Source organism: Agelaius tricolor, unplaced genomic scaffold (assembly GCF_023055355.1).
Source record: "Agelaius tricolor isolate 1412-34295 unplaced genomic scaffold, bAgeTri1.0.p SCAF_11, whole genome shotgun sequence".
Taxonomy (NCBI): Eukaryota; Metazoa; Chordata; class Aves; order Passeriformes; family Icteridae; genus Agelaius; species Agelaius tricolor.
The window spans coordinates 27,799,668-27,826,249 of record NW_027269271.1 but is presented as its reverse complement, the minus strand read 5'-3'; the positions used below and the strand labels follow the sequence as shown (position 1 = coordinate 27,826,249).

General features: G+C 40.5%; 1 protein-coding gene across 1 annotated transcript; it reads right to left on the bottom strand.

The window, feature by feature from the left end:
- Window positions 1–425: 425 nt before the first annotated feature.
- Window positions 426–24,447, bottom strand: HOOK1 (hook microtubule tethering protein 1). The gene is made up of 22 exons (XM_071436843.1): window positions 24,293–24,447; window positions 20,048–20,133; window positions 18,404–18,476; window positions 18,050–18,100; window positions 16,947–17,079; window positions 16,233–16,300; window positions 14,951–15,013; window positions 14,300–14,383; window positions 11,552–11,718; window positions 10,807–10,947; window positions 9,507–9,708; window positions 8,587–8,697; window positions 8,208–8,295; window positions 8,072–8,123; window positions 7,512–7,652; window positions 6,853–6,940; window positions 6,519–6,553; window positions 5,893–5,975; window positions 5,372–5,472; window positions 4,937–5,038; window positions 4,195–4,263; window positions 426–4,016 (listed from the first exon to the last, which is right to left on the bottom strand). The coding sequence occupies exons 1-22, from the start codon at window positions 24,341–24,343 to the stop codon at window positions 3,858–3,860; spliced, it is 2,148 nt and encodes a 715-aa protein (XP_071292944.1). The 5' UTR covers window positions 24,344–24,447; the 3' UTR covers window positions 426–3,857.
- Window positions 24,448–26,582: the final 2,135 nt, after the last annotated feature.

Here is a 26,582-nt window from a genome sequence, read left to right as displayed (position 1 = left end):
GCTGGATGGGGCAGTTTTCCCAACAAAAGCAAGAACAGTGATTTAGAGCTGTACCTGTGCTCTGTGTTCTCTCAGGTGGGGCTGAGAACAGGCCCAGACCCTCACCCTCCTCAGCAGCAATAATTACTGAGGTCACTCTGCAGCCCATCTGCAGAGGGGTTTAATCCTTCACTTCACAAGGCCCTTAGCCCAGCTCTCAGTCTGGGCTGAGCAGAGGGAGCCAACTTTGGGTGGGATGAAAGAACTGGAAACAGCAGAGGAGAACAGCACAACTCATCCATACCCTCATTACAATACCTGTCTGTCCTGAACAGGGTATTTGAGGTGGTGTAAATGTACCAACATACAGAACCAGCTTGTGCATTGCCCAGAAACACCAGCTAGGGACCAATAAATACATGGCTTGGAATAAAGACACCAAAGAATTCATTTTAAAAATCTTTATGTGAATATAAAAGGATTTTTTCCAAAGAAAAAAATAAAACCAAAAGTTTAAAAATTAGTGCAATTTTTCCAGTTCTATGCAACACAGTGTTTACATTTGTTTTAAACAGAAGATGTAGACACCGATACACTGAAAACCTTAACTTAGGGGAAGGGGAAAAAGAAACAAGTAAGAAAATTATTGTACTAGACACTACCAACTCCTAAACAATTGTTTTCATTTTCTAATTTCTAAACTATTTATGGCTACCTAAATAGAACATCAGTATTGCTTATATTACTTATTTCCAAGTAAGTGTATATCATAGAAAATAGAATACCCATATATATATATATTTTAATGAACAAAAAAATCAGGTGAAAATTTATTTTCAGTGAACATTTCTTAAACCACTATATAATAAGGTTGTTGCAAAAGAATCTTCTCAAAACTGCTGCCTGACCCATCTTGAGTAAAAGAACCTACTAGCCCATATTTTGTATTATTGCTATAAAACACTTCTCCTCCATAGTAATTAATCTTATATAAAAAATAATTAACAAATGATATGTCAATCAGAACATATGTTTTTGTTTCTTTGGATCTACATTACCCGTTTTACTGGAAACTGGCTAAATTCCTAATAATGCCATTTAACTTCAGCAGGGTTCAGTGGTTACACCTCATATTTTTTCACCTCATTTATTTTCACCTCATATATTCACCTCATATGAACTGTGCTGGTACAAATTCACCTTTCAGGAGAGCCAAGGGGCCTCTCTGTTCCTCCTGCCTCAGCTGTGGTGCATCAAAGGACATGGAGTGACAGGGCTCTGCTGCTGCATGCTGGACACAGCTCAGCTGTAACACAGCAGTGCTTTTAGCAGCTTTTTGCTTTGACATGGGGGAAGCAAACACTAAAATGATCCTGACCTAATGCTCCTTCCTGCACAAGCAGATGAGCTGAAGTGAATACAACACCATGGCTTATACTCCAGTATTTATTTCCACACATCAGTTCCTCGTTCACAGGACAGAACCCAGGTTTAACTAGTTGTATAAAAGCTGTTTTAAACAGGTTCTCAGTCCCAAAGAAACCCTTGAGTGATATTCACAGGCTTCACTCCTAACAGTTTGGAAAAGCCCCAAATAAGCAACATTTCATCCAATACCTGAAAACCAGATTCATTTTGGCAACCCCAACATGATTACTGGGGACAACTGTGTCCTGAAAAAGGCTGATCCCTGCCTGTAGATCAGGACTTAAATTCTTCCATCACTAGTCAGAAGACAAACTTCCAATTAAATGATAGGGAGGTTCTTAGTTATTTTTGGTCCCAGGGTCTGCAGTTTTGAGAAGTGTTAAGTCAAAGACATTTTGCTCCAAGTTTGTCACTATTCAGCACCTGACAGACGACTGACACAGCTCCACTACTGGGAGAAGTACAACAAATCAAGCCTACCAACTACATGAGTATTTGAAGGACATCCATGAAAGTTTCCATGCTGCAAAGAACGAGGGTTAAGAGACCCACTCAACACCACCAGCAACAGCTCCACGTTTCACTAGGACACACCAAATACCAGACTTTAGGAATGGAAGCATCTTGCTAAGCCTTAATCTCCTGCTCCACTGCTCACCACCACCTCCCTCCCACCCACAGCATTGGCAAATTAAATATGCAACTGTACCTTAACAACACCAACTCCACTAACACCACTGCAGCAATAAAAGACCTCAAAACCCACGAGGTAGTCCAAAGAAGCATAGAGTCCTGAAGAACACCACCACAGACACTCTCCAACAGCCACATATCTGGCTCATGCCACACTGAGCACGAGCCTGGCTTTTAAACAATGCCTTGTGAAGGAGGAAATCTGTTGAATGCCTATTCATACATACAGCACTGGAAAACAACCACCACAACTAAGAAGCAACCCTAAGTAAGTTGTATCAAAAATGAATGCTTGCCTTTTCTCTGGCATGACATGCAATGCCCAATTAAAGATTTAAGATGTTGGGGAAGGAAGAAATCAAAGGACAAGCTATAGTGAAGGGCAGGCAAAATGACACACTATCCAAATGTCACAATTCAAAACTTTAAAATTCTGTATAGCTGAACCCTGTTCTCAAATAAAAAATGGCCTTAATGGTAAGACAGGTGTGTTTTCATTCTCACAGGCAGCTGAATTTTATATGAGATGGTGGTCTGGTACAGCACCCACAAATACTTAATTTAAGTGTATTAATTTCATTTTAAGGGCTGCTGCAATTTTATTTTATTTAACTATTGGTATAATGAACTTTTTCTAGACCATTTGCAAAGAACAAACATTAACAGGTTTCCTAACATTACAATTCAAAACAAGAGTTAGACATTTGGGAAATAAAGTCACAAGTTTTGTGAAAGACAGCAACTTCCTGCACACAGATGTCAGGTAACAACCCCATTTAATCTTCAATCAAACTATTACAGCTTATGCACTTTGCTCCCTGCCAACAAACAACCTCTGCTGCCAGTAACTGCCACAGCCATCTCTCACTCCTCTGCCTAGCACAGTTAGTTCAGAATAGCCACTTGAAATTACATTTAAAAAAGAGGAAATGCAATTTCCATGCACAGGCTTGTATAAATAGGTTGAAATAAATGGGGCTCCTTCCCACCTAATCCCCTTTCTGCAGATAAATGCAGTATACCAATATGCCAGACTTTCAAAATATAGCCCAGACTTTTGAGTTACTGTAATAGCTTTTTTCTTACCCAGGAAAAGACAAGCTTTTTTGGCTTAAGTGAATTCAACATCTTAAAGACAGGCTTTCCTCAGTGCTATATGCACCAACTTAACCTTTGCTTTGTTTTTTAAATAAACTGAGAAATTCTGCTTCTCATAAAACAAATCCTGTCTTCTATTACATAACAACTGGTACCACACCTTTATTTTCTTCTATAAATGCAAGTACTTTCTTGCTTTTAAAATTGTACTTTCTACTCTAAAAAAATCTTTTTTTAAAAGATGCTACCAATCCTTTAGATCTGTTTTCAGAAGAGCCCAGCAAAAATGCCCAATATTGCCAGTTTCCTGAAGTACACCTTTGCATAACATCTTCCCATTATAAAAGTCAACTTTCTAGCCCAAACCCACTTAAATAAAGTTTTAAATATATAGTGCCAAATTTAATATTTACAATATAATCTGAAGGCAAATAGAAATCTTTCAAGTTGTGCTTGTACATGCTGCAGTTATTAAATCTACTTGGAAAACTACATGCTACCCTCTGGCTGATCACCTTCATCCCTTCCTGACAGGCTCTGATGTTGTCATTTGCAGCTGCCCAGCATTCCAACCTCCTCTTTCATCAAGTAGGTAAAGTGGAAAGGTATAAAACATTTAAGGACACTTTAGCATGTGAGTCTTCCTCATGTCCTCGTGTTTAATCAGAAGTTGCACCTGGTACTTTAACAGTGAGGTTCCTCCTGGTGTTGGTGACGTGACGCTGCTGCGCCAGGAAGGAGCGGCCGGGCCCGGCCCCGCAGCCGCCGCTGCTGCCCACCAGCCTGGCCTCCATGCCCAGCTTCTGCAGGCTCAGGCTCTGCAAGAGTTAAACAACAACTTCAACAACAGCAAAAACAGAAGGAGAACAATTACCCATCCTGCTCATGCTTTCTCAGTATGCACACAGAATTTTTTCTGCTGTGTTTCTTAGGTTAGCTAGGATTTAACTGGTACGTGTAGCAAAAGATGTTTCAAAAAGTGGATTTTTGACCCACCTTGTTGTACCATGCAGTTACAATCAGCTTTTCCTCATAGTCACGTAGCTTGGCTATTTTGTATTCATTCTGCAAGGACAAATCTCAGTTAAACCACAAATTTTATCTGCATAAACTTGCTGCAGTTCACTGAGTGAAATAAACACAGGCAGCAGAAATGCTTCAATACACCAAATAACTACAAAGCCTAGAAGTATAAACAAAGATACTTCCATAAAAAACAGAGATAACTATCAGCCTGCTTTAAGAAGAGGCTAAACTACACAAGCTGTAGTTAGAAACACAAACAGAATTTGGAAATGTACTCTGAGGGTTTGTGTGGGGAAGTGCACAAGAGGTCTGCTGTGTATCAGAAAACCTATAAATAATTTAGTAATTTTTCACCTGAAAAGAATGTACCTCCAGTGACTGGCTAATTGCTATTATATAATATACTTCCCTTGTACTCATACATAAAAGAAATGTGAGGCCACAGCATTTACAGTCAGGCCTATCAGCCCACTGCATCATGCTGAGGAGTTCCTATTTGCTCAGGAAACTATTCCAAATTGTCCTGTCAATATTGCTGTGAAACTCAATGCATTTCCCCAATTTTTTCTGATGTTTGGACTATTGTCAACAATCCTTTCAGAATTTCAGCCAGGCAGATTTTACTGAATTACTAGGAAACAACATCTTGAATGAGTAATATCAGAAACAGATTATATTAAAAGTTATTTTTAAAAATATGTAAGATTTTTACCTCTAGTGCTTCAATTCTTTTGTCTTTTTCCAGTATCTGTTTTCTGAGCAACATAATTTCTGCTGATGCTGGATTTAGCTTGGGGTCTAAGGTTTTTATCACCTGGACAAGGCAAAACAAGAGCATTGCAAGTCAGTTTGATTCTCAACAGGTCTGCATTTCACCTGCTCAAAGGAGGAATGTGAGAACAGGCTGGGCACTGGTCAGGCTGTTACTGTGTACAAGAGACCACAGGTACAAAGGAATCCTTACTGCACCTCATGCTCAGCCTAAACCCTGTTTATTCTCTCAAACTTAATTGACTGCAGTTGAACAATCTGACTAAAAATGCAATTTTCAGCTACTGCTTTTAATTGGGAGGTGGGGACACACACACTCAATCTGTTTAACAATTTATGAGGGAGGAATGCATATTCTCAGAAACATGCCACTCACATTCCTTGCTTTTTCAAGGTACATTTTATATCTTTCTTCCATTGCTTTCATATCCTCATCTTTTTTTCGTAAAGCGGCTTCCAGCTCTCCAATCTTTTGGGCTGTTTACAGAAATTATCAACAAAGACACACAAAATAAAAACAGACATGGTTACTTTCAGGGCTTCTGTGTTCTTTTAATTTCACCATCCCTCAAACAGAGAGCAATGTAGAAGCTAGAAGTTTAAGTTTAGAAGGTTTAAATTCTTATTTTTGTTTCAGCTGTCCCACCTGACCCTGAAATCCCATTTTGCAGAGCACTGTTCAACAAACCTCATCCCCCCAGGATCCTCTCCCTGTCCACCACCACACACAAAACCCCTCCAGACCCCCCAGTTCAGACTAAAAGCTAAGCTGCTGCAGAAAGCCTCATCCAGACAACTATCCCATAATCCAGTGGCTATGGGAATCATTTCAGAAGAAACTTAACAGAGTCTTATTAAACAAATACAAAAAAAACCCCACACCACAAAACAACTCACGGTTCTGACTGTCATCAGGCTGGAGCTCTGCCAGATCAGCCTCCTTCTTCTGTAACTCATCATGAACCTCGTTCAACTTTTCCCTGGGAATGAAAAGTTGGGCTAAGGATTAAGCTCACAAAAAATTTCAGGTTTAACAGGTGGAGGCTTAAACTTCACAACAGAAGTATTTAAATAAGTATTTTAAGCTCTAGCACTTCTTCAGGGTTTGAATAGAAATATTAATATCATAAAAGTTGTCAATTCTGAGTTGATCCTCCTTTAGTTGAAACTAGGAAAATGACAATTAAGCCCCTCCAGCATCATCTTAGGAAGAATTACATCTGCTGAAAGGACTGGAAATATTTCAGAGGAGTAGAATACACTTTGAGTGATGGTTTTAGCAGTGTGTTATAGAATCAGAACAGTTAAAATGCTGGTGGTGATGAAGAGACAGTGAAGTGGTACGGGTACTACAAGATCATCATGGTCAGAGTAAACAAAACAAAACTATGATACCAATGTTTAACTCTATGCAAATTCTCAAATCAGTGGCTTAGAAAAACAAGATCTCTACCAAGATTTAAGCAGTTCCTGTGCTCTATTTAGTATAAATAAGCTATTGTGGATGTATGTGCCTTACTTACATGTGTGCTGCCAATTTCTGCTTCAGGTTGCTGGACTGTGAAAGGAGAGAGTTAAAATTCAGTTGTATTTCAGTATTTCATACCATGCAACATTCAAGGACTCTTACAAATCAGCCAAGAATACTTAGCACAACTAAATAAGCCAAAGCAAATAAATCCATTGTATGATAAAACCAGAGACTTTGGAAGTAAAGTAGAAGGGTTACAGTTCCATAGAAGGAATCACAAGGAGCTTTTCAACTGAACTGCAGTTGATATGGAGGTATTGCTCAGATACACTGAAAAATAACACGCTGGAGGAGTTTGAACAAAACTGGCAAAATGTTTCACTTACTCCTTCAGTCTTGGATCCCTGCTCCTGTAAAGTCTTTTGCAGATCTTCAATCTGCTGCTGTAATCCTCCAATACGCTCCTCATTGAGCCTTTTAGGAAGAAAACTCAGTTATTGCCCATCTAAATAAATAGTTCACAGACAGATTTTTCTGTTTCATTAGTTTTTCATAGGGTCTACCCAGCATGACTTAAGCCACAAATAAACTGATTTCAAATGCTTTTAGTGTGACTGGAACTTCTGCTGAAACAAACACACAGAGCTTTACTGAACATTTTATAATGAAATTCCTATTGTCACATTAAGTTTTGAGAAAACGTAACTATCAAAAGTTTTCCTGTTCTAGTAAAATTTTTTATCATTCATTGATAGAAAATCCATGGTCTAACAGTCTGAAGTTCTAGAAATAGAGGACACATCCATTCTTGGTCTACCAAGAATAATTCAGATTGAAGGAGAGTGTCCTGTAAGCAGCACTTCCTTCAGGGTATGGTACACACAGAACTCTACCACATTTAAACCACTTTCCTTCTTCCTTGCTTCATAATCCTTCATTTCTGGTGAAAGAAAAGGTTCCTGCACTACAGATGTAATGTACAAGTCACCCTAAAGACTCCAGAGATCATTTTTGCTGTATTTGAAGGTGCAGTTTGCCCCATCACCTTTTCTCAGTTTCCAGCTCGTTCACTGTCCGGTGCTTCTGCTCCAGCTCTTCCTGGAGCTCAGCAATCCGTTCATTTTCTGATCCCTCCTGTTTCAGCAGGAGCATCTTATTTTCATGCTGCAGCCGAATGAACATTTCCCTAAAGCAAAAACAAAAAAAAGTCACTGTTAATTAAGAAGGTGACTAAGAGGAGGAAGAAACAGTCCTGTTCGCTCCCCCAACATTAAAGTGAGCCAGGCAAGTTGTACTTAATGATGTAATTGGGGTAACAAAGCAATTTGTTATTAAAAGGTAACTTAAAATGTTTGAAAACTTTAAGATATATGAGCAGAGTTTTAAATTGTCACTCCAAACCCAAATTGATACACAGCAATCTGATATGGTTTTAAGAAAAAAAGCAAAGTAATTTTAGTATGGGGAAATAATTATTAACACTATGTGGTGGCAAAGCAAGGTGTGGGATAAAGAATCACATTGATGTAAACACTGAACTTTCACAGAGACATTTTCATGCCCCACCTATGAACATCCCAAACAACTTCAGCCTTTGGATCTCACCTATATTCCACTGGCAGAATTTCAGCAGCAAGATTCTCATGGCTTTTTTCACCTGAAATCACATGAGGGGTTTAATTCAGCACACTTAAAGAAACCTGTAAAGCAAATAAAAGAGTCTCTGAAGATAAAGCAGTACCTGTTTGACTCAGGTGATCCTGCTGCATCTGTGCACACCGGAGCTCCTCATTTGTCTCTCTTAATGCATCACACTGCACTATCAGTCTCTAACAAGACACATTTGAGATGGAATTAGGTCAGGCTGCACCACTTCTAACACCAAATAACATTAATCAGAAGTAATAATGACACATGCACATTTTAGGCTGGTCTTGATGATCTTGGAGATCTTTCCCAACCTTCATGATTTGATGGTTCTATATTTTGTTTTATAAGTGAATGCACACACACAGGGCACTAAGCTTCATTTTTATGGACCTTACTTCCAGGAAGGTTCTCCTCAAGCAGAGGATCTGAGAGAGATTTAGGTGCTCAAATAAACTCTTAAAGGGACTTACCTCTTTTTCTTTCATTAAAGCTTCATATTTTTCTTCGAGTCGCTTAATTTCAAATGCCAGCTTATCAGCTCTTTTGGATTCTTCAGACAGTTTGTTATGAAGCTCCTGGACCTTTTCATAAAAGCATTATTTAGCACAGGAATGTTGCAAGAGGCTACTTTAAAAAGCTACATTAAAACAATCCTTCCTGCCCAATTCAGCCAAAATAAAACAGTTGGTTCCTCAAGCTTAAGGCAGCAGAGATGGGATGGGGGCCTCTGTGTTTTGGGGGGTTATATTGATTTTTTTCTTTTTTATTTAACTCTTTCTTAATTCCTACTGAAATTAAAATAAAACTTGTAATTTTCACGAAGAATGGTAAGAATATGAGAGTATAAGAATATAGTGACAGGACAGGGGGAATGGGTTCAAATTGAAAGAGAACAGGTTTAAATCAGGTATTAAGAAAAAATTTTTTACTGTGAGGTGGTGGGACCCTGGCACAGATTTCAAAGGGAAGTTGTGGGTGTCCCATCCCTGGAAGTGTTCAAGCTCAGGCTGGATGGGGATTGGAGCAATCTGGGACAGTGGAAGGTGTCTCTGCCCATGGCAGTGGAATGAGATCATCTTCAAGGTCACCTTCCAAGCCAAACCATTCTATGATTCCATACAAATGATCTCAGTAACAGCTGAACAACCTCTCCCAGGCACACAAATTACCTCAGTCAGAGTGAAGAAGAAAAGCCTGCAGACTATGGACTCTCACATCAGCTGAGAGGGCAACTACAGTTAAGCTTGCAAGTTTAACAAACAGGGAAAAGCCCACAAGGGAACCACAGGGTATCACAACTCAGAAATTCCAGAAGGACAATGCAGGGCTGTTAAGGTGTTCCCAGCTAGCTGGGGAAAAAGGAACCTTTCAAACACAAGTGCAGCACTACCTGCTTCTTGTAGGTTTCCAGCTGGGCCCGTGCTGCGTTGGCTTTCCTGAGCTCGTCCTCCAGACTGACGGTGTTGTGCATGTACATCATGTTGGTCTCCTGCAGGGACTTCACCTGCCTGCGGAAATCATTCAGGTCCTGCAGCTTCTTCCGATACACTTCCACTGTCGACTCCAGCTTGCTTGCCTTGTCTGCAGTGGCCCTGGAGGTATCAACAGCAACCACAAGGAAATGTTACAAAACACAAACCCTGCTGACACTCTGTTTTCAAAGAGAGATGTGACACGCTTAGCAGCAGTTACGTTTCACCGCTTTATTTTTAAATGTATAATTGACACAAACTTGCTTGTAAAAACTGAAATCAGCCAGCCTTCAAGTGAGACTGACAGTCACATGCCAGAAATATGAGCAAGGGTTAGTGGGTCAAATATCCCTGAGGAATTCTGTGGCACCACAGCATCCTGTGCTACACAGTCACCTCAAAATACTGGTACCTGGTATGATCTCCCTGGGGGATTAACCAGAATTAGAACATAACTGCTCTGTGAGAATGATCACTGGCAGATACACCCAAGAACTGTCAGCTGATCACTAAAAAAATCTACATGGTAAGAAAACTTTGGGACCATACTTTTAAAATTAATTTTAATATTTGTGTTTATTATCTGCATTCATCTCTCGCCAGAAGCTGGTACAAGAAAATAATGGAAAAAATCTACAGCTAGGATTTGTTTCAGATGTTATTTAAGAACCACTAAGTTAAACACCTGAAACCACTTTTCTTTCCATGTTTTATTCATATTATTTTATGAATAGCAGATCCGCTTTCACAATACAATTTATTTTGGATATTTCTTGGGTGGTCTGGTATTTAATACAGTTTACACAAGCTGGAATGTTACATTAAATTCTCATGGAAGTTACTGTGTGTTTCATCTTCATTTTGCTAATGATCTCACTAACCTAAATCTGGCCTAGAATGCTGACACCAGAAGTTAGGTTAAAATTCTAGCTGTACATATGCTTTTGTACATGAGAACTTCCACTTTCTGTCCCATACAAAGAAGCTTGAGTTCTGTAGTCATTAATTCTGCTCCACAGACAAATTCCATGTGTCATCCTTGTCAAACAATGGAGCCTCTCCCTGAAAGGCTGCACTTCACCTCTGCTTAGCCAAAGAGCTCATTCAGGTAAGATCTGCAGAAATAACACCTCAAATAAATCCTATCCTTAAATACAAATCCTTGGATTTAGCCATTAAATCCTAATGTGTGTGTGTGAAGCTCTCTCTGCTACATACCTAAGAATGTCATTTTCATCTTTCAAGGCTCTTGATTCTTCTGCCAGAGAGGTCAGTTCATTGTTTCTATGTTGCAGCTCAATCAATTGCTTTTCCAGATCTTCACAATGGACACGATAATCATCTTTTGCAGCTTCAAGCCTACCAGATCAAAACCAGTACTTTTGTTAGGAACTCATCACTATTGCACAGTTTCTTTAGTACTAGAATTACTAAAAAGAAACAAGATACAAGGAAAACTACAGATTTAAGTAGCAGGGAAAATGTTACAATAAACATGGAACATTTTGTTGTCTACCTGTTAAATCATAATGCATTGCACACTGCAAATTAATCACATCAGTATCAAGGAATCACATGAAAAGTGATTTTGTTTCCCAATATGGATCACAGAGAGAGACCAAAGAAAGAAATAAATCAGTTCAGTAGAGAGACATGGTGGCGTTGGGGAGTTTAGCTTTTGATTTGTTGACACACAAATCAGCACTCATTTTTTTGCCTTCCATCACATTCTTTCCTTTTTTTAAGTATTAGAGGGGTATTCCAACGATAAACTGATACTTTATACAACAAGTAACAGATTCTTTTTCTTTTTAAATGTAAGGATTGCCTTTAAAATATGCTTAGACAGCACTAGACAGCTTTTAATGCAAAAAAAATTGAGATGGAAAAGCCTCAAAGAGTACCAGAAATTTGCAGAGTGCATTAGACAAGTGAGAGATTTTGGGGGAAAATAATTTCATACCTGAAGTTTTCTTCTTGCAATTGTTCCAGCTGCAACTGTGCACTAAAATACTTTTTTGCAACCATGGTATTTGGATCATCAAGAGAGTCGTCTAATTGCTCTAGTCTGTCATTCATAATCTCATTTTCTGACATCAAGCTGTTTTTCTCATCCTGGAGGGCAGCCACCTAGCACAGATAAAACAGCATGAACACTGAGAGACCTGTCCAAAGAACTGAAGCAAGACAGCAATACATCACCAAATTAGTTTATGAAAAAGGCTGAGCGTTTAGAAGTTTTAGAATGTAGTTTACAGAGCACACTGGAGCATACAGATGCTTTAGTGTATGACAGTTATGAAGCACTAAAGGAAAAGTCCCTCTAAATAAAAAGACGAATTTCTGTAACTGAAACCACGGTAAAAAGGCAGACAAAGTGATATGGAGAGAAACTGCTACTTCCATTAAAAACACCATGGACGCCGTACAAAAAACTCCGAGTGCTGCTGCAACAAGTGTCCACCTTGCCTGTAGTTGACAACCAGAAGCAGCAGGGCATGGCCAGCAGCCCAGGCTGCCGTGCTGAGCGGGGATGGCTGAGGGAAGCGGGGTGGGCCGAAGCGCACACGCACGGACAGCCTGGCCAGCCTGGGGAGCATGCAACCCTGGCAGCACACACACGGCTACCCGGTGTCACAGCTAAGCACAGGGGCTACAGCACTGCACTGACAGCAGCCAGCCTCACAGCCACGAGGATTAAGAGGATAGAACCTTTCAAGTTTGTCTAGTGAAAGCTGCTGTGTTAATTTTAACGTCCTGTCGAACATAGGAGCACGCAGCATGTGTTAGTCGACTGCACTGAAACAGGGACAATGTGGTTGTTTGGGTTATGTTTTCCTGAATTATAAAGTAAACCTACCTTTCTTATACTCTTGGAAAATATCAAGGAAGACTGAGACCTTACAAGTGAATTTATTAAGAATTAGTTTAAATGAGAAGCGTCAAGTCAATATTACGGCTTCAAATAAAGAAAATAAAATAAAACATCATGATGACATTATTAAACAGATATAATCTACAGTATGCAATATTAAGAAACAATTTGTTTGTGATCACAATTTAAAAAACTATCAGGCAAACAGATGTAAAAGTCAGAGTAACTAATCTGCCACTTCCTGAGGTGCTGGCTTTCTAGATTCACTCCTTTTTATGTACCAGATGTCATTTACTATTTACATGCACACAAACACCCTGTGAGTAGGGAGCACATCTGAGCCTTGCTCAGCCTCCTGTTCAAGGATCAGCCACTCCTTAAGCATGCACAACATTTGGACTTTCAGAATAACCTGAAACATCACTCATCTCAGACTTAAAAAAACCCTAAAGATGATACTATGATACACAACTCAGAGCAAGTTTTACATCTTTTCTCAGTTGCTTTCTGGTAGCTTTCTCTTCTTTTTTAATTATTTCAATGTAGCAGAAGTGGTGTCAAAGTCAACAGAAATTATGAAGAGAGGTTTTAAAGACACATCACAGTATTACAGAGCTGTGTTGTCATTAACTCATCAGTTTATATTCAGTATCTTTCCCTTGAACACCTTTCACCTGTCCCATGCCATGTTATGAACAACTGGCTCTGCATTACCTATGATTAATTAATAGAGAATTCTGGAAGAAAAGCCAGGGAGAACAGGAGAACACCTGGGACTTCTCCTGCAGATTCTTCTCACAAGCATTTTTACATCCCTGCTTTCACTAGGAAGCCTTACAACTGCCTCAAGAAAAAAAGAAAATTAAATATCAACTCAGTTATAGCAGTAGCTTCCTGGGCATGGCAAGGAGCTCTGAGCTGCTTTAGACACAAGTATTCTGCTTTTACAGTTGTCTTTGTCAGCAAGAAATGCAAAAGTGGCCTCTGCTTTTGTGGGTGCTCATTTCCAGAGGCTCTCACAGCCAGTACAGCCCTCTGGCTCCTACAAGAAGATGCCACCCCAATGTTCTCTTTGTGCAGAGCCAAATCTGACATGAATTGCCTTCCCAGATAAAACTCTTTCTATTTTCAGATTATAGTGCCATAAGAGATGGGCTAATAAGTGATTTTTTTCTTTAAAGTGTTGATTGAAATGCAAATTTCTCTTTATTGTCATGAAGTCCTCTTTCCTTTCTCTCAAGAGTGACTTGATTAACTGCTATATCCATTAAAAATAAAAATAGGCCTATTATTAGTGTTGTTTGAAAATGTCAGCAAGGATCTATTAGTTTTCATTATTTTTATCCTGAAATCTCCTCCATGTTGCAATTGTGTATGAGAAAAAGTTAGCAAGTTTTAGATGAATTACAAATTTTTGTCCTTCATCAACTCCTATTGAAACAGCATGATTTTCCTATGATTAAATGTAATTACTGTTTAGGACATGAACTGGATTTTTTGGACACAGTACAAAAGACTAGAGGAATAAGAATGAAAAGGGCAATTTTTAAAACCATGATAAGGTTGGTTTAATACTACCTGCTACTAATGGTAAACATTAACCTGAGACAAAGAACCTTTGAGATAAGCTGGCACAGGGCCTCAGCTTACACTTCCATCAGAAAACTCTTTCCAGTAATTGCATTTTGGATCCCAGAATAATTTCTTTTCCCCCACAAGCAGCTACAAATTCTCACAAAAATTTAAATGCAAAATGCACTTTGCCCTTAAAAATTTCTGCATCTTAATAGCAGCACCACTACATATTAAAGAAACCTACAACTGACTGTTTCTTACCTGCAAATCCAGCTCTTGACATCTTTGTGCCAATTCCTCTTTTTCTGCTCGTGCTTCCTGAAGGTCTTCCAAGGCTTTTTTAAGCTTTCAAAAACAAGGCAGTCAATCACTATGGCCCATATTCAAAGTACTCAGTTACAGCTTCTAAAATGCCTCAATTGCCTACACCCATTGTTTAAGTTGGCTGTTGGGTGCACACATTGCTAGATCAGAATCCCTGCTCATTTCACCTGCCTGATTATCACACTTAGAAATTAAATTACTGAAACACAACAACTTAGACTAAAGGCATAACAAAACACAGGAACGTGCTGCCACCATTTTCATATGCCTTTAAAGAAAAGTTCATTTTATGTGCAACACCTTGTAGTGTTCAGATTATCAGGAATTTACACAACCCCTTTAAAATAACCTGAAGTACTCAGCCTGACAATGCTGATGGTGCACCCCTACCCCTCCCTGCAATGTAGGTTTGCACTGACCAGTTTCACCCCATGTAGTCACTGTGGGTTTTTAAAGAAGCTATAGAATAACACTGAAATTTTCAGTTTATTAGCACTGAAAACCAGCATTTCTTCATTTAAGGGATGGCCAGATACCAACTTACAGTTCAGGCTTGATCTACAATAGCAACACAGATCAGGCAATTACCTGCAGTTCCACTTCACTTGATGCATCACATGGAGAAGCACTTGTTACCTCCTTGCTCATGAGCTACAGAGAGAGGCCACAGGAAAAAAGGTTAAATTAGAGGTTGCAGATCTGTGAGTTCACTGTCTACTGAGTACCAACTGTATTTTCCATTGTTATTGCATCCCTTCAATATACCAAAACAGATTAATAATGCTCCTCCTCATCTCATGGCTGGTAAAAGATTTTAACAGATCTACACTAAGATGATTTTTTTACCTCCCTCCTCTCAAAATTAATCAAGGTTGCAGTAACATTGTATTGGATGAATGTGTGATGTGTTGAAGGTATTGCCAGCCCCTAGTCAGTCAAACTGGAATGAACCAGAAGACAGGATTTCACTCCACTGATTTAACAGTTTTCACATTTCTTTGTGTCCCATTAATTGCCACTAAACAAACAAAGAGAACATTACTTCTCAGATACAAAGATGTACAGTGTGTATTTACCAACAATTAAAGGGCTTTAATCCTCTCAGAAATTACTGAATTATTTCTAGACCTTCTTCTAGAAAGTTTACTTAGTCAGAAGACAACAAACACAAGCTTTATGGATTTATTTCTACCAACAGGACAAGTACAACTTTAAAGACTATACAGACAATTTAAATCTAAGTTTTAAAGCTTATTACCAACTCCACTGTTACCTTGATGAGGGTGCAATTACACACCACCTTCTCTTCACAATCAGAGTTTAGTTTTTGCCTCTCTCCACACTCTGCTTCACAGTCCTGAAGCTCTCAGAAGCCAGTGACTGCAGAGCTAAGCTGTGAGCTGGATCACTAAGATGATCCAACCAAGAACAAATTAAGACAGGAGGAGGAGCACACCGTGACAGAAATAGAAGAGATGCAGCTGCAAGCTTCTAAGTCACAGTCTGGAATGGTCTGTCAGAACAATGCAACCTCACAAACACAATCAGCTTAACTCTGGGACCAAGACTACAGCACTGGAGACAATTTCAGAATCCAACTCCAGTATAATCAGTGGTTGGCAACTGTATACATTTCTTGTGTGGAACAAAAAAACTTTAAGCATTTGTTGTGTGTTTGGGCACCACCAGTCTAAAACCAAAACCTTTTGGCTGGGATTTAAGGTCTCTTGGTCCCAAACCTCCCAAATAATTTCAGAAAGTACTTATACTCCTCCCTGACCTTTGCTTGGATGAAAAAATTCTCAAAAGGTCAACAAAAAGGTTTTTGGACTATTCAACTGACAGCATCAGGATATGAACTGTTACCTACCTCTTGAATGGCTGTCATGACAACGTGCTGAACAGACTCCTCAAGGGTCATGATATTCTGTATGTGCTCTGTGAAAAAGGATTTGCAGTGACTCATGACAATGGTCACCTCAATGGTTTGAGTAAAATGATAAACTGTGTTTGCTGAAAGATCCAGAAAAATCTATAATCCATAAAGCTCCCTCAAAACAAGTAGTGGTCTCTTTATACAGAGAAGTACCATTAACCACCATCATTATTTTCCAGTAATATGGCAGATAAGCACAAAAGATTATAAACTCTTAACTGGACAAATCTAAACTCTGCCTAAGGAGAGATGCCAATAGAGCATGGAGGATTAGTTCTGGTAACGAGAGAGAAAACAACCAACTCAGTCTTGAGCCTCTGCAGGCAGAGAAGCAGTTTCTAATTTAAGGACTTAATTTAATTTTGCTATATTTGCATTTGAATAGGTCTTGGTACATATTTTAACAATATGAATAAACCATACACATTTCAGACTCTATTTTTAAACCTACTCTGAACAAAGTTTTGAGTTTTATTCACAGACATTTCCCAGGGAATTTCTGCTTTTAAGTGAACTCCAGCTTCAGATCAGCAATTCAGCAAATTAACAATGTTGATGGATAAGAAAGAGAAGTTTCTACATCTTTTCCACCTTAACTATCACCTGAAGCAATCTGCTGTTTGCTGAGCAGGTTAAGGTAGTGCCTACCTTGTTTCTTCTCACAGTTGACTGCACAACCCAAAATAAGCTGCAGGAGCCTGCCCAGTTCAGTGGGATCTGAATTCTCAGATATCCGGGTCAAGTCTGGAATAAGCTCTTCTGCAATCTGCTGACCCAGGAACTGAAAAAAAAATTTAATATTATAAGAAAAAGTAGACTCTCACTTTTGTACAACATGAAAATCTGGTATCATGTAGGAAATCTGGGCTCAATGAGCTAGCCAGAGAAAATGCCCTAGAAGTTTGTTATCAGGTTTAGTTCTGAGCACTTCTACAAGAAAAAGTGACAATAGTAAAAGTTATGGGGACAGTTCTCATATATGAGAGAATTCATTTATTTCACCAACATAATAGAAAAAGGAATTAATAACACTTCCAGATGGAGTTGCTTCCAAATCCTTCAAAAAGCTTCTCATAACCTTAAAGAAGTTCTGCTTCTGGGCCTGCCAGAGATCCTCAGAACTGGCAGCACATCAGGGCCTGGCTCTTGGTGTCACAGCTCAGCCCAGCAGGACCAGGAAGCCACAACAACATCTGGCAAGTTTTTCTAAACCATACCCATTACATAACTGTAATCACATCAATACAAAATTCAGCAATTTTTTAAAACTTAAAATACAGCAGCCTTTTATGGCTACTGTACTCATCCCTGCATAAGACAGAACAAACTAATACTGTCCAGGAGGATTCCTACCTTGGCTCCCAGCTTCCCACTGAATATCATAAAACCTACACTGGGGTTGCTGAGTCTGTTCTGCTGTGTACAAAAGGATTAAAACTTCTCTAGACAAGAGCAAACATGAACACACACACAAAAGTCAACAGGATTCTGCAGCTCAGTCCTTTCAGCATCCACCTGGGCAGAGACATGGCTCCCAGTTCATACTCCAAGAGCCTCATCTAAAACACACCTGCTCAAATTAATTTCATATTCACTCAGACCTCCCACTTAATAGATAATTATCATACATCTGCTGCCTAAAAGGTCCTCAGAACAAATTACAGCTTTTTTTCTACTTGGCTAAGTCAAGGGGAGCAATAATCATTGTGTTTAATGATGAGAACAACAACAGTAAATTGTTTTTTCCATACCTCATGATAGTAGTCCATAATTCCTTGCAGTATCTTCTTCAAATTACTGGACTAGTTGTTGTACATGAAAGACAAGGTTATAATTTTATTAAAAATGTTGCTTCTCATTAAATCAAATAATAATTTCTAATAAAATTGGTTACAAGGCAGTGCTATGAAAGGACATAGGAAGAGAAATATCACAGCAGAAAATCCCCATCCAGCAATGCTGGAAGGCTCTTAAACAGACAATTCAAGCTCATTTAAAATATCCTTGAAAAGCTTGAGCTTAATTCTCTAGGTTTTGGACTGCCAGATCTCAGAACAGGCACAACATCCAACCCCACAAACTGCATTATCTTCAGTTTTAAATACCTTTATTCTCCAGTTGTCACCAACATCTTCTTTGATGCGACTGAGCCAAGATGCATCAAACCAGGCAACATCTCTGAAATAAAATGAAATGATTAATCAATGAGCACAGACTTAAATAAAATAAATAAGACAGCAAATTCCCAGCACTTAAATCATCTGATGCTGAACTCCAGTGTCTAACAAGGCATGAATTCCTGGAAATTGCAATGTAAACTTATATCACAGGAGATTTCCATGCTGCTGGCTGCATTAAGGCACATTCCAGGGCTGGGAGGATTTCTCTGTGTGCCTGAGCCAGCTATGGATGGAGCACAGGGATGTGGAGGCCTTTGTCATGCTGAATTTTTATACCTGATAAAGTAACCATAATGAGCTTTTTTTTGATTAGTGCTGATATTATGTTTGGTACCTATTTCTGTAGGCTGGATTAACTAATGTTCACTCCAATTTGTCAAAGGCACGTGTTAAGGAAACCCTTTAAACTACTGGCATTTTGTATATTTTGTATGTCTCTGGTTGCCCTGGGCAGAAGGGGATTCAGTTTGCCAGCATAAACAAGGATAAATTGCTGAGGGAGGGGTTACACACGCTCAGCTGCCAAGCAGCACAATCACAGCATATTTAACAATATTTAACTTTGACAGTGCACTGTTTATTCACTGGTCTCAAAGCACCTAATAAAGGACAATCATTATCCCCACTTGCACAAGAACCAGCTTGGTGATAGCAAGTCTGCCCAAAGCATGTGGCTGCCTAATACCCCAAACACATAGGAAGCAACCCCTCAGCAAACCCTAAATCAATTTTTGCCAGGTCCAGAAAAAGGGTGAGCTGTCTTTAAAAAGTACATTTAAAATCTTTACAGACAGATAGGAGGGTTTCTGAACTCATTTTTTTGGGGGTGAGGGGTGGGGTGGGGGGGTGGATTGTGATGGTGTTGAAATAATTTCTTAGTAATTACAAAATGATACTTTGAACCTGAGGTGGTAATGCAGACTTCCCTTCAATTACCTGGGCCAACAATAACAATAAAATTGCAGTGATGACTTGTTGTATGATACTATTTCAAAACAAGACTTGCATTACAACCCTCTATGCAAATTTCAAAACTAGTGTATCACTCAGACTACCAATCTTCATCACATCAATAAAACAGCTATTCAAAAGCAAAATAATTCCTATTAATTGCAATTGAAGTTTTACAGTTCTTGTCTTCCACACGAATAGTAAGTTGTCATTTAAAACCTAGAACTTAAATCTAAATAAATTGAGCAACCTCAGGAAGAAAAGAACACAAAGCCATGCCTTTGAATCTTTAGTTTCTCATTCCAAAAGGGAACACATTGCCTGAAGCAAGGAAATAGTGCTGATGGGAAAAGTGGAGAAGATAATGTCATCCTTGCCCAGTTATCCCCAAGTATGAATTTAACACTGCAGTATTTGTACATCTTCTCACCACCTTTTCCACCATGTCATGAATCAGCCATTATATCATCCCCCAACAGCAATACAAAGGCATAACCTATCTTCTGATTTAAACTGTCCACTCTGAATTTCTGCCTACTTTAAAAGCAACTATGTCTGTCAAACACAAAAACCTCAGGCAATTGAATCCCTCTTCCTCCAGCTGAAGAATCAACTTACATTTGGTGAAGCACCTGAGCCATGGCAACCCCGTTAGTCAAGTCCTGGACATCCCTGCAGGGTGCAGCTGTATTGAATGTCTGGAGCTAAAACAGGGAAAAACACTGGGGTTTAGCTCAGCAAACAATAAATTAGCTGCTATCTTCCTTCTCCCCTTTCAAGCACAACCATGTAGCAAGATGTCTTGCTTGAAATCCTTTTTGAACCACACAGACTTGAAGCCAACCCAATTTTGTCAAGTTGTGACTGTTATGACTGGTGGCTTAAAAAGTTGGTAGGAACACCCACACTCTGTTTTTTCATCCTAGGCCTTCTCTTGCAAAGCAGATTATGTAAAGATAACTTGGGAGACTAAAGTCATATTTATCCAGCCTTTGAGTTATGTTGTAGTGCTCAGTTGTGGACATAACTACCTAAACAAAAAAACATCATCACAATAAGGTTATCAGAAAGTTAATAGGGGAAAAAAATTCCAGTCTTTTACTACAAGAACTTAGTAACAGGAATAGGATGGGATTACCTCAATGTTAAAATGTTTCTCTGTTTTAAATATTGTGGGATGTTTTTCAAACTATCCCCAAGCTTATAGACAACATTGTGACAGAATTAGCTGCATATTTAGAATTGTAATATTTTAATCTTCCAAAGACAATCAACTCAGAACTAATTATTCTGGATGAGAGAGCCATTTCCATACACAGGTGAGTTCATCACAGTTACTCAGGAAAATAAGAACCTTCTTTACCACAATAAACAAAACAGAAAGTTTATTATTAGTACTACTAAAAGACAGAATAAATGGGAGCAAGTATGAATCCTTATAAGCCCTGTCCACTGCAGAAACTGACTTCTTAAACTCTTTGCACTTACAATGTCCTAAATTACCTGTCCCTCTGCAAGAGGGCTTTCCCAAACATCCTGTGCAGCACAAGCTTCTTCAGAACTCCTGGTAAAAAATGACCTTGTGTTTGGGAAATGGAGCTACTGGGACCAGAGTGATGAAAAAGCAGCTTTCAGCTGGGAGAATCTGAGACAGTTTTTGTCCACTCTGTGTTTATAAAGAGTGACCATAATTCTGAATACTTGTTTTCTTCCTTGAAGAAGAATCCAATCAAGCCAAGAGAAAAATAGGCAGAGCAAGGGGATTTTTTTTTAATTTAAAAAGTGGGTTTAAATCCTGTCTTACAGGAAGTGAGAAGTCAGTAATCCCTCGTAGGTTACATAAAAGATTAAGTGGAACAGCACAGCCCAAAGCTGCCATGCCTGACAGCACTGGCTTCTACTACTCCAGCAGCCTCAGCACAAGCACAGGCATGCAAGTTTACACTCCAGGCTGGGCTTCCCAAATACAGAGTTTTATGGCACAATGTTGTGGTGCTGCCACCTGCACATGGCCCTCATAAAGCAAGGAAATTGCCATGCACAGCTGCAACCCTTTCACCTGAGCCTGTTAGGGCAGACAAACAAGGCCTTAGAAAACCCTGAAATGCAACACTGCTTTATGCATGATCTCCCAGAATAGAAACAGCTAATTAAAATTAAGTAAAAAGCAGAACTGACAGTCTAGGTTTCTCTATGTATTTAAAAGTTGCATGAGGACCTAGAAATAATAAGAGAGTAGAAATATTAATTATGGGTTCTCCAAACCTCATGCCAGCCCAATCATTTCATCAAAATGGATTTTTACTGCTCTTGCAAAACTAATATAAGTGGCAGGCGTGGGGAGGAGGCTGGAAAAAGAAGCCACAGACTTCAGGACTGCAGCAATGCTCTTTCTTCCCTCATTTTTTTTCAGTTTTACTAAATATAACTCCAAGGATAGGCTGCTACTCACGCTGAAAACCTTTTTGTGAATCCCACCCCAAATGCACTCTGCCACTTGCTGCTCTAAGTTCTTCTCTCAGACACAGAGCTGTAATGCTCCCAATATACATCTGAAAAGTTAATTTTGTAGCTCTACCACCAAACATTTGCAGATGAAACATGAGTGTAAATAAAGAGTGCCCAGCAGAAATCAGCCCATCCACCTGGGAAGGTGTGCCCTCAGCTTCCCCAACAATGAGTTACTCCATTTCACACCCAGATTATACACACAAGGCACAGAGGTTTTACAGAGTAATCAAAGAGATTTTAAAATAAAAATAAACATTCCCATGCTGAAACCAAGTATATTAATAGAATAAGTCAGTCACTGGACAGAATGAACACTACCAGTGGTGCCAGGGCCAAGCAGTGCATTTATAGCGGAAAATGCTTCCAATTTAAGATGTAGCCATACCTCCAGACCCTGCTTTGGGGGCTAAGGCAGTACAGCACTGAAAAACATCCAATTAACTTTTCCTCTACACAGAGAAAAAATAACTAACTTAGAAAATTGTTTCTGCTGCAGCTTGTGAGTTCCACCATAGCAGGTATTACCTAAGTCAATTTTTCATGGATACTCATAAACATTACCCCTATAATTCGGTTTAGCTGCTTTATGTTTTTCCTGTAAAATCCTCAGAACGTAAAATTCAGTGACACCTGGGCTAGAGAAACAACAGGAAACATTTTTATTTGAATCCTCTCTTTCTTCTCTGGACCCAACATGTTTTCTAATATCGCATTTGGTAAAATAAAATTAGGAAAATGCCAGATCTGGCAGCAAAATGCAGAGAATCATAAGCATCTGTTTGCTATATTAATGAGTAAATAAACTGAGAAACCATTAGAAGCAGAGAGTTACAGAACCCTTTTCTCTCCAAACACAGAGCACTCCATCCCCCTCTCCTCACATCACTTTTCTCCCTATTATTCACACTGAAGTTCAAATTGTGAAAGGATGTTTCAAACACATCCAAGTGTTAAGAATCAGTTTCTAAGTTGCAAACTAGGCCTGAGAAATAGGGTGCTAAATCTAAAAACATGCAGCTTCTGAGTGCTGTACAGAAAACCCGAACACAGGGTTGGGTCTTCCCTTACACTGACACAATTGCTCACTTTAAGGCCAGTTAAGGTTCCATTAAGATTCATGATGTGATTACAGCTGTGAGCATCCCAAAAATGACAATTAGGATAGCAATATTTAAAGCAGGAATTGTGAAAAATAAAAGAATTCAGCACTGCTAACAGGATTTTTGTGAAAGAGTTCAGGATTGCAGTGATTTTTTTTTTGCCATTGAATCACGATGGAGGTATTCTCACCTGACTACTGAGGGGAAAATACAAAGTTAAAGAGCCCCAAAAAAGAGAAAGATTAAATAACAAAAGATATCCAACATAAGGCCACCAAAATTCTAGAGAGCAACAAAACCTTGGAAGAATACAGTGTCACTAAAAGGAAAATGGAAGGAGGAAAAAGAAAAGGAAGAAATTGTTTATCAGTGATTTATTACAAACTTGAACTCATCAACACTTCTGTACTGCCATGCAGAAATCAAGAACACTTACTCAGGCTGCTGCTCCTGTTACTTTTACCAGTTTCATTCCTGGATTTCTACAATGCCTCTAAAACACTCCCTTCTCTCCATGATTTACACTTCAGAGGCAAAACTCCTGCTATTTCTAGAGAAACCCTTCACACAGGTAACTGTGACCTTCCCTGCCAAGATTTCATGCTGAAGTTCTATTTCATAGAGCTCCCTGTCACCGAAATTACTGCACCTGCAAAACCAGAGTTACAGAGAAGGTCACAGAAGAAGCTTGGAGAGAAAGATAAAGAGGAAGAAAGAGTAACTGGTGAATTTAACAAATATGTTTGTACTCGGTGACCTAAAAGTCTTTTCCGACCTAAATAATTCCGCAGTTCCAAACAGGTGCCTCTGGCACAGGTAACATCACACACCCAGGTGTGGCGTGCCTGACTAATAAACGCTTTAACCAGCCGGTATGAAAATACTCTGAGGTTTCTACGCCTGTCAATTCAAATTAATTCCATTTATTTATTAATAGTGTTAATTGCCGAGCAGTTTCCACACTGAAGCCACCGCTGGAGAGCCGCACTTGGGCCCACGGGATATTCCGACCGCCACATCCACACCTCGAGGGTGCCGCGGGAACATTTGCTGGCTGTGAGCAGCGCGTCCCAGGCAGCCCCGCTGCCGCGGCCGTGCCCGACCCACCCGCAGCTCCTGCTCCGCGGGCGGGGACCGAGGGAGGGGTGGCCGGAGGGACGGGGGGATGGATGGAGGGAAAAACCCCCACCGCTGGCGCCTCCTCGCTGCCCTCGTGGGTCCCCAGAGGCGGCAGAACCCCCGCGCCACTCACCCAGAGGATGAGGCTGTCGCAGAGCAGCGGGTCCGCCGGTTTCGCCTCCATGGCGGCGGTGGCTGCCGCGTCCCCCCCCGCCCTCAGGCCGCCCCCGCTCCGGCGGCTCCGGCCGCGGCTCCGCTCCGCCCGCGCGTCCCCGAGGGGGCGGGGCCGCCGCCAGCGCCGACCACTCAGCGCCCGCCCCTGCCCTCAGAGGCCGGAAGTGACAGCACCTCTGACCAATCAGAGCGGAGAAGGGGTGCGCTCGCGCCAATCACGGTGGGACCCGTTGGAGGCGGGGGTTGCCCTCACGGCCGCGCCGCCTCTGTGAGGGGGCGAGTCGGGATCGTGTCACCCGCCCCGGGCTGACGCGTGGGCCAAACGCGATCGTGTCACCCGCCCGGAGTGACCTTCTGGGCTGAGAGTGGCCCCGCGTTCCCCCCGCACGGCCCGGGAAGCGCCGCTCCGTCCAACATGGCGGTGCTGCCGCTTCATAGCCCGCCCCGGCTGTCAGCGCAGCCGCGGGCACGGACGGGCCGGGGAGGTCACGGGTGAAGAGCTGCTGGCGTGGTGCAGAATTACCTGTGCTTAAGGTGTAGGTAGGTCAGTGTACCTGTACCTGCCACAGACACTGCTTTCAGAGCAGGGTAAAGAATTGCTTAAAAAATAGTTAAATTAAAACAAAAAAAGGTTAAATGATGTGAAAATGCCAGGTCAATTATCTGGGGAGGTGAAGGATTAAGAGCACTCTAAGCACGGGCGTGAGAAACAGCTGCTTTAACTCTTCTAGAGGTGGGAAATGTGCCCCCTTCCAAAAGGATGGATTGAGAAGGGTCGGGGCAGTTTTACCTAGTCTTCATTCATATTGTCATTTCTTCTTTTCAGGCTCAGAGTTGTTCCTGCCCAAAGCCCAGCAGCCTCCAGTGCCTTGACCTCCAGCGAGGTGTGAGCTGTTCCTCCAGAGCAGCTCCTTCCTGCCCCGGCAGAGCCCAGGGCTCGCAGCCAAGGCTCTGCCCCAGCCCTTACAGCACATCAAACCCCACCACACGCCTGCTTTTCATCTTGCTTAGCTCACTACACGATAGCTAAAATGTACGAATACTTTTTCTGTTTGATCTTTGTTTTGTTCCAGAAAATACTGTATTTGTTTGATAGGAAGAGGTTAGCCTTATTTGATCAGAATTTATGGATGCCTGAGCCAGGATCCTTCCTGTCTGCTATAGCACTCTGCCTCAGGCATTCCAGAGAAAAGTCTCAGCACCTTACACTAAGGAGATGTATTTATTCTGTCTCTTTCCTGTTTCACCAGAAGAATTTACTTAAATTTTCCTTCCACCAGCCATTTTTTACTAATTTGAACAATTTTTTTTTTCTTAGCTGATTTAATTTTGTGACCATTTCCATATTGCCTGTTGTTACAGAAGCATACAGGATGGCATTAAACACATCAGTGTTCAGGTCAGCCTAAGAGTGGACTAAACAACTTGAATAATAGCTGCTACGGGCAGCATCTGCTGTTTTTTGCCTGTTCTTCAAGATACATACTTTAATTTTCTATTACTGATTCTACTTTGTCTCACAGAGGTTAAAATTGTGGTGATGACATGATGGTATTTACATAACTATTTCCCCTCCTAGTGTTCTCCAGAACTGATAAAGACTCGAGAGTGGACTTGGATTTCTGGAATCCCTATTACTGTTTCCTTCACCAAAGGTTCTTAAAGAGATTTGGTTGCCATGGAAGATTAACATAAATCCTTATTAAAAATAGAATAAGAAATAAAAGGTTTTTACAGTAAAATCCCCCAGAGTTCTGTGCTAGGATTTGTACTGTTTAGCATGCTCATTTTAGTTTTTTTAGTATTTTTGCTCTTTTAAAATTTCTACTGTTTTGGTTTTTTTTTATTTTATCCCTCTTTACTTTGTAGTTCCATAATTTTATGTCCTTTCCCGAGGGTTTATTCTCATTCAGCAGCATCCAGAAATGATAATTCCTGAGGGATGGCAGTGCTGGAAGGGTGCTCCAGGCTGGGCAGGGCCAGGAGTGCGGCTGAGATGCGTGAACAGACAAGGCAGGCTGTGCAGGTCGGGTAATCTGGGATTATGTCAGCAGGGATCCGCTCACCCTGTGCTCCCGGCTGCTGCATCCAGGTCAGACAGGCTCCAGGTGCCTGAGAGCTCACCCAGACACAGCAGTGTCAGCACTGCCGGGGCTTGGCTGTGCCTACAGAGAAATCAAATCAGCTCCACACAGAAATCTGCCCAGTTTTTACACCTGGTGAGTCACAGCTAAGCGGGGGCACATCGG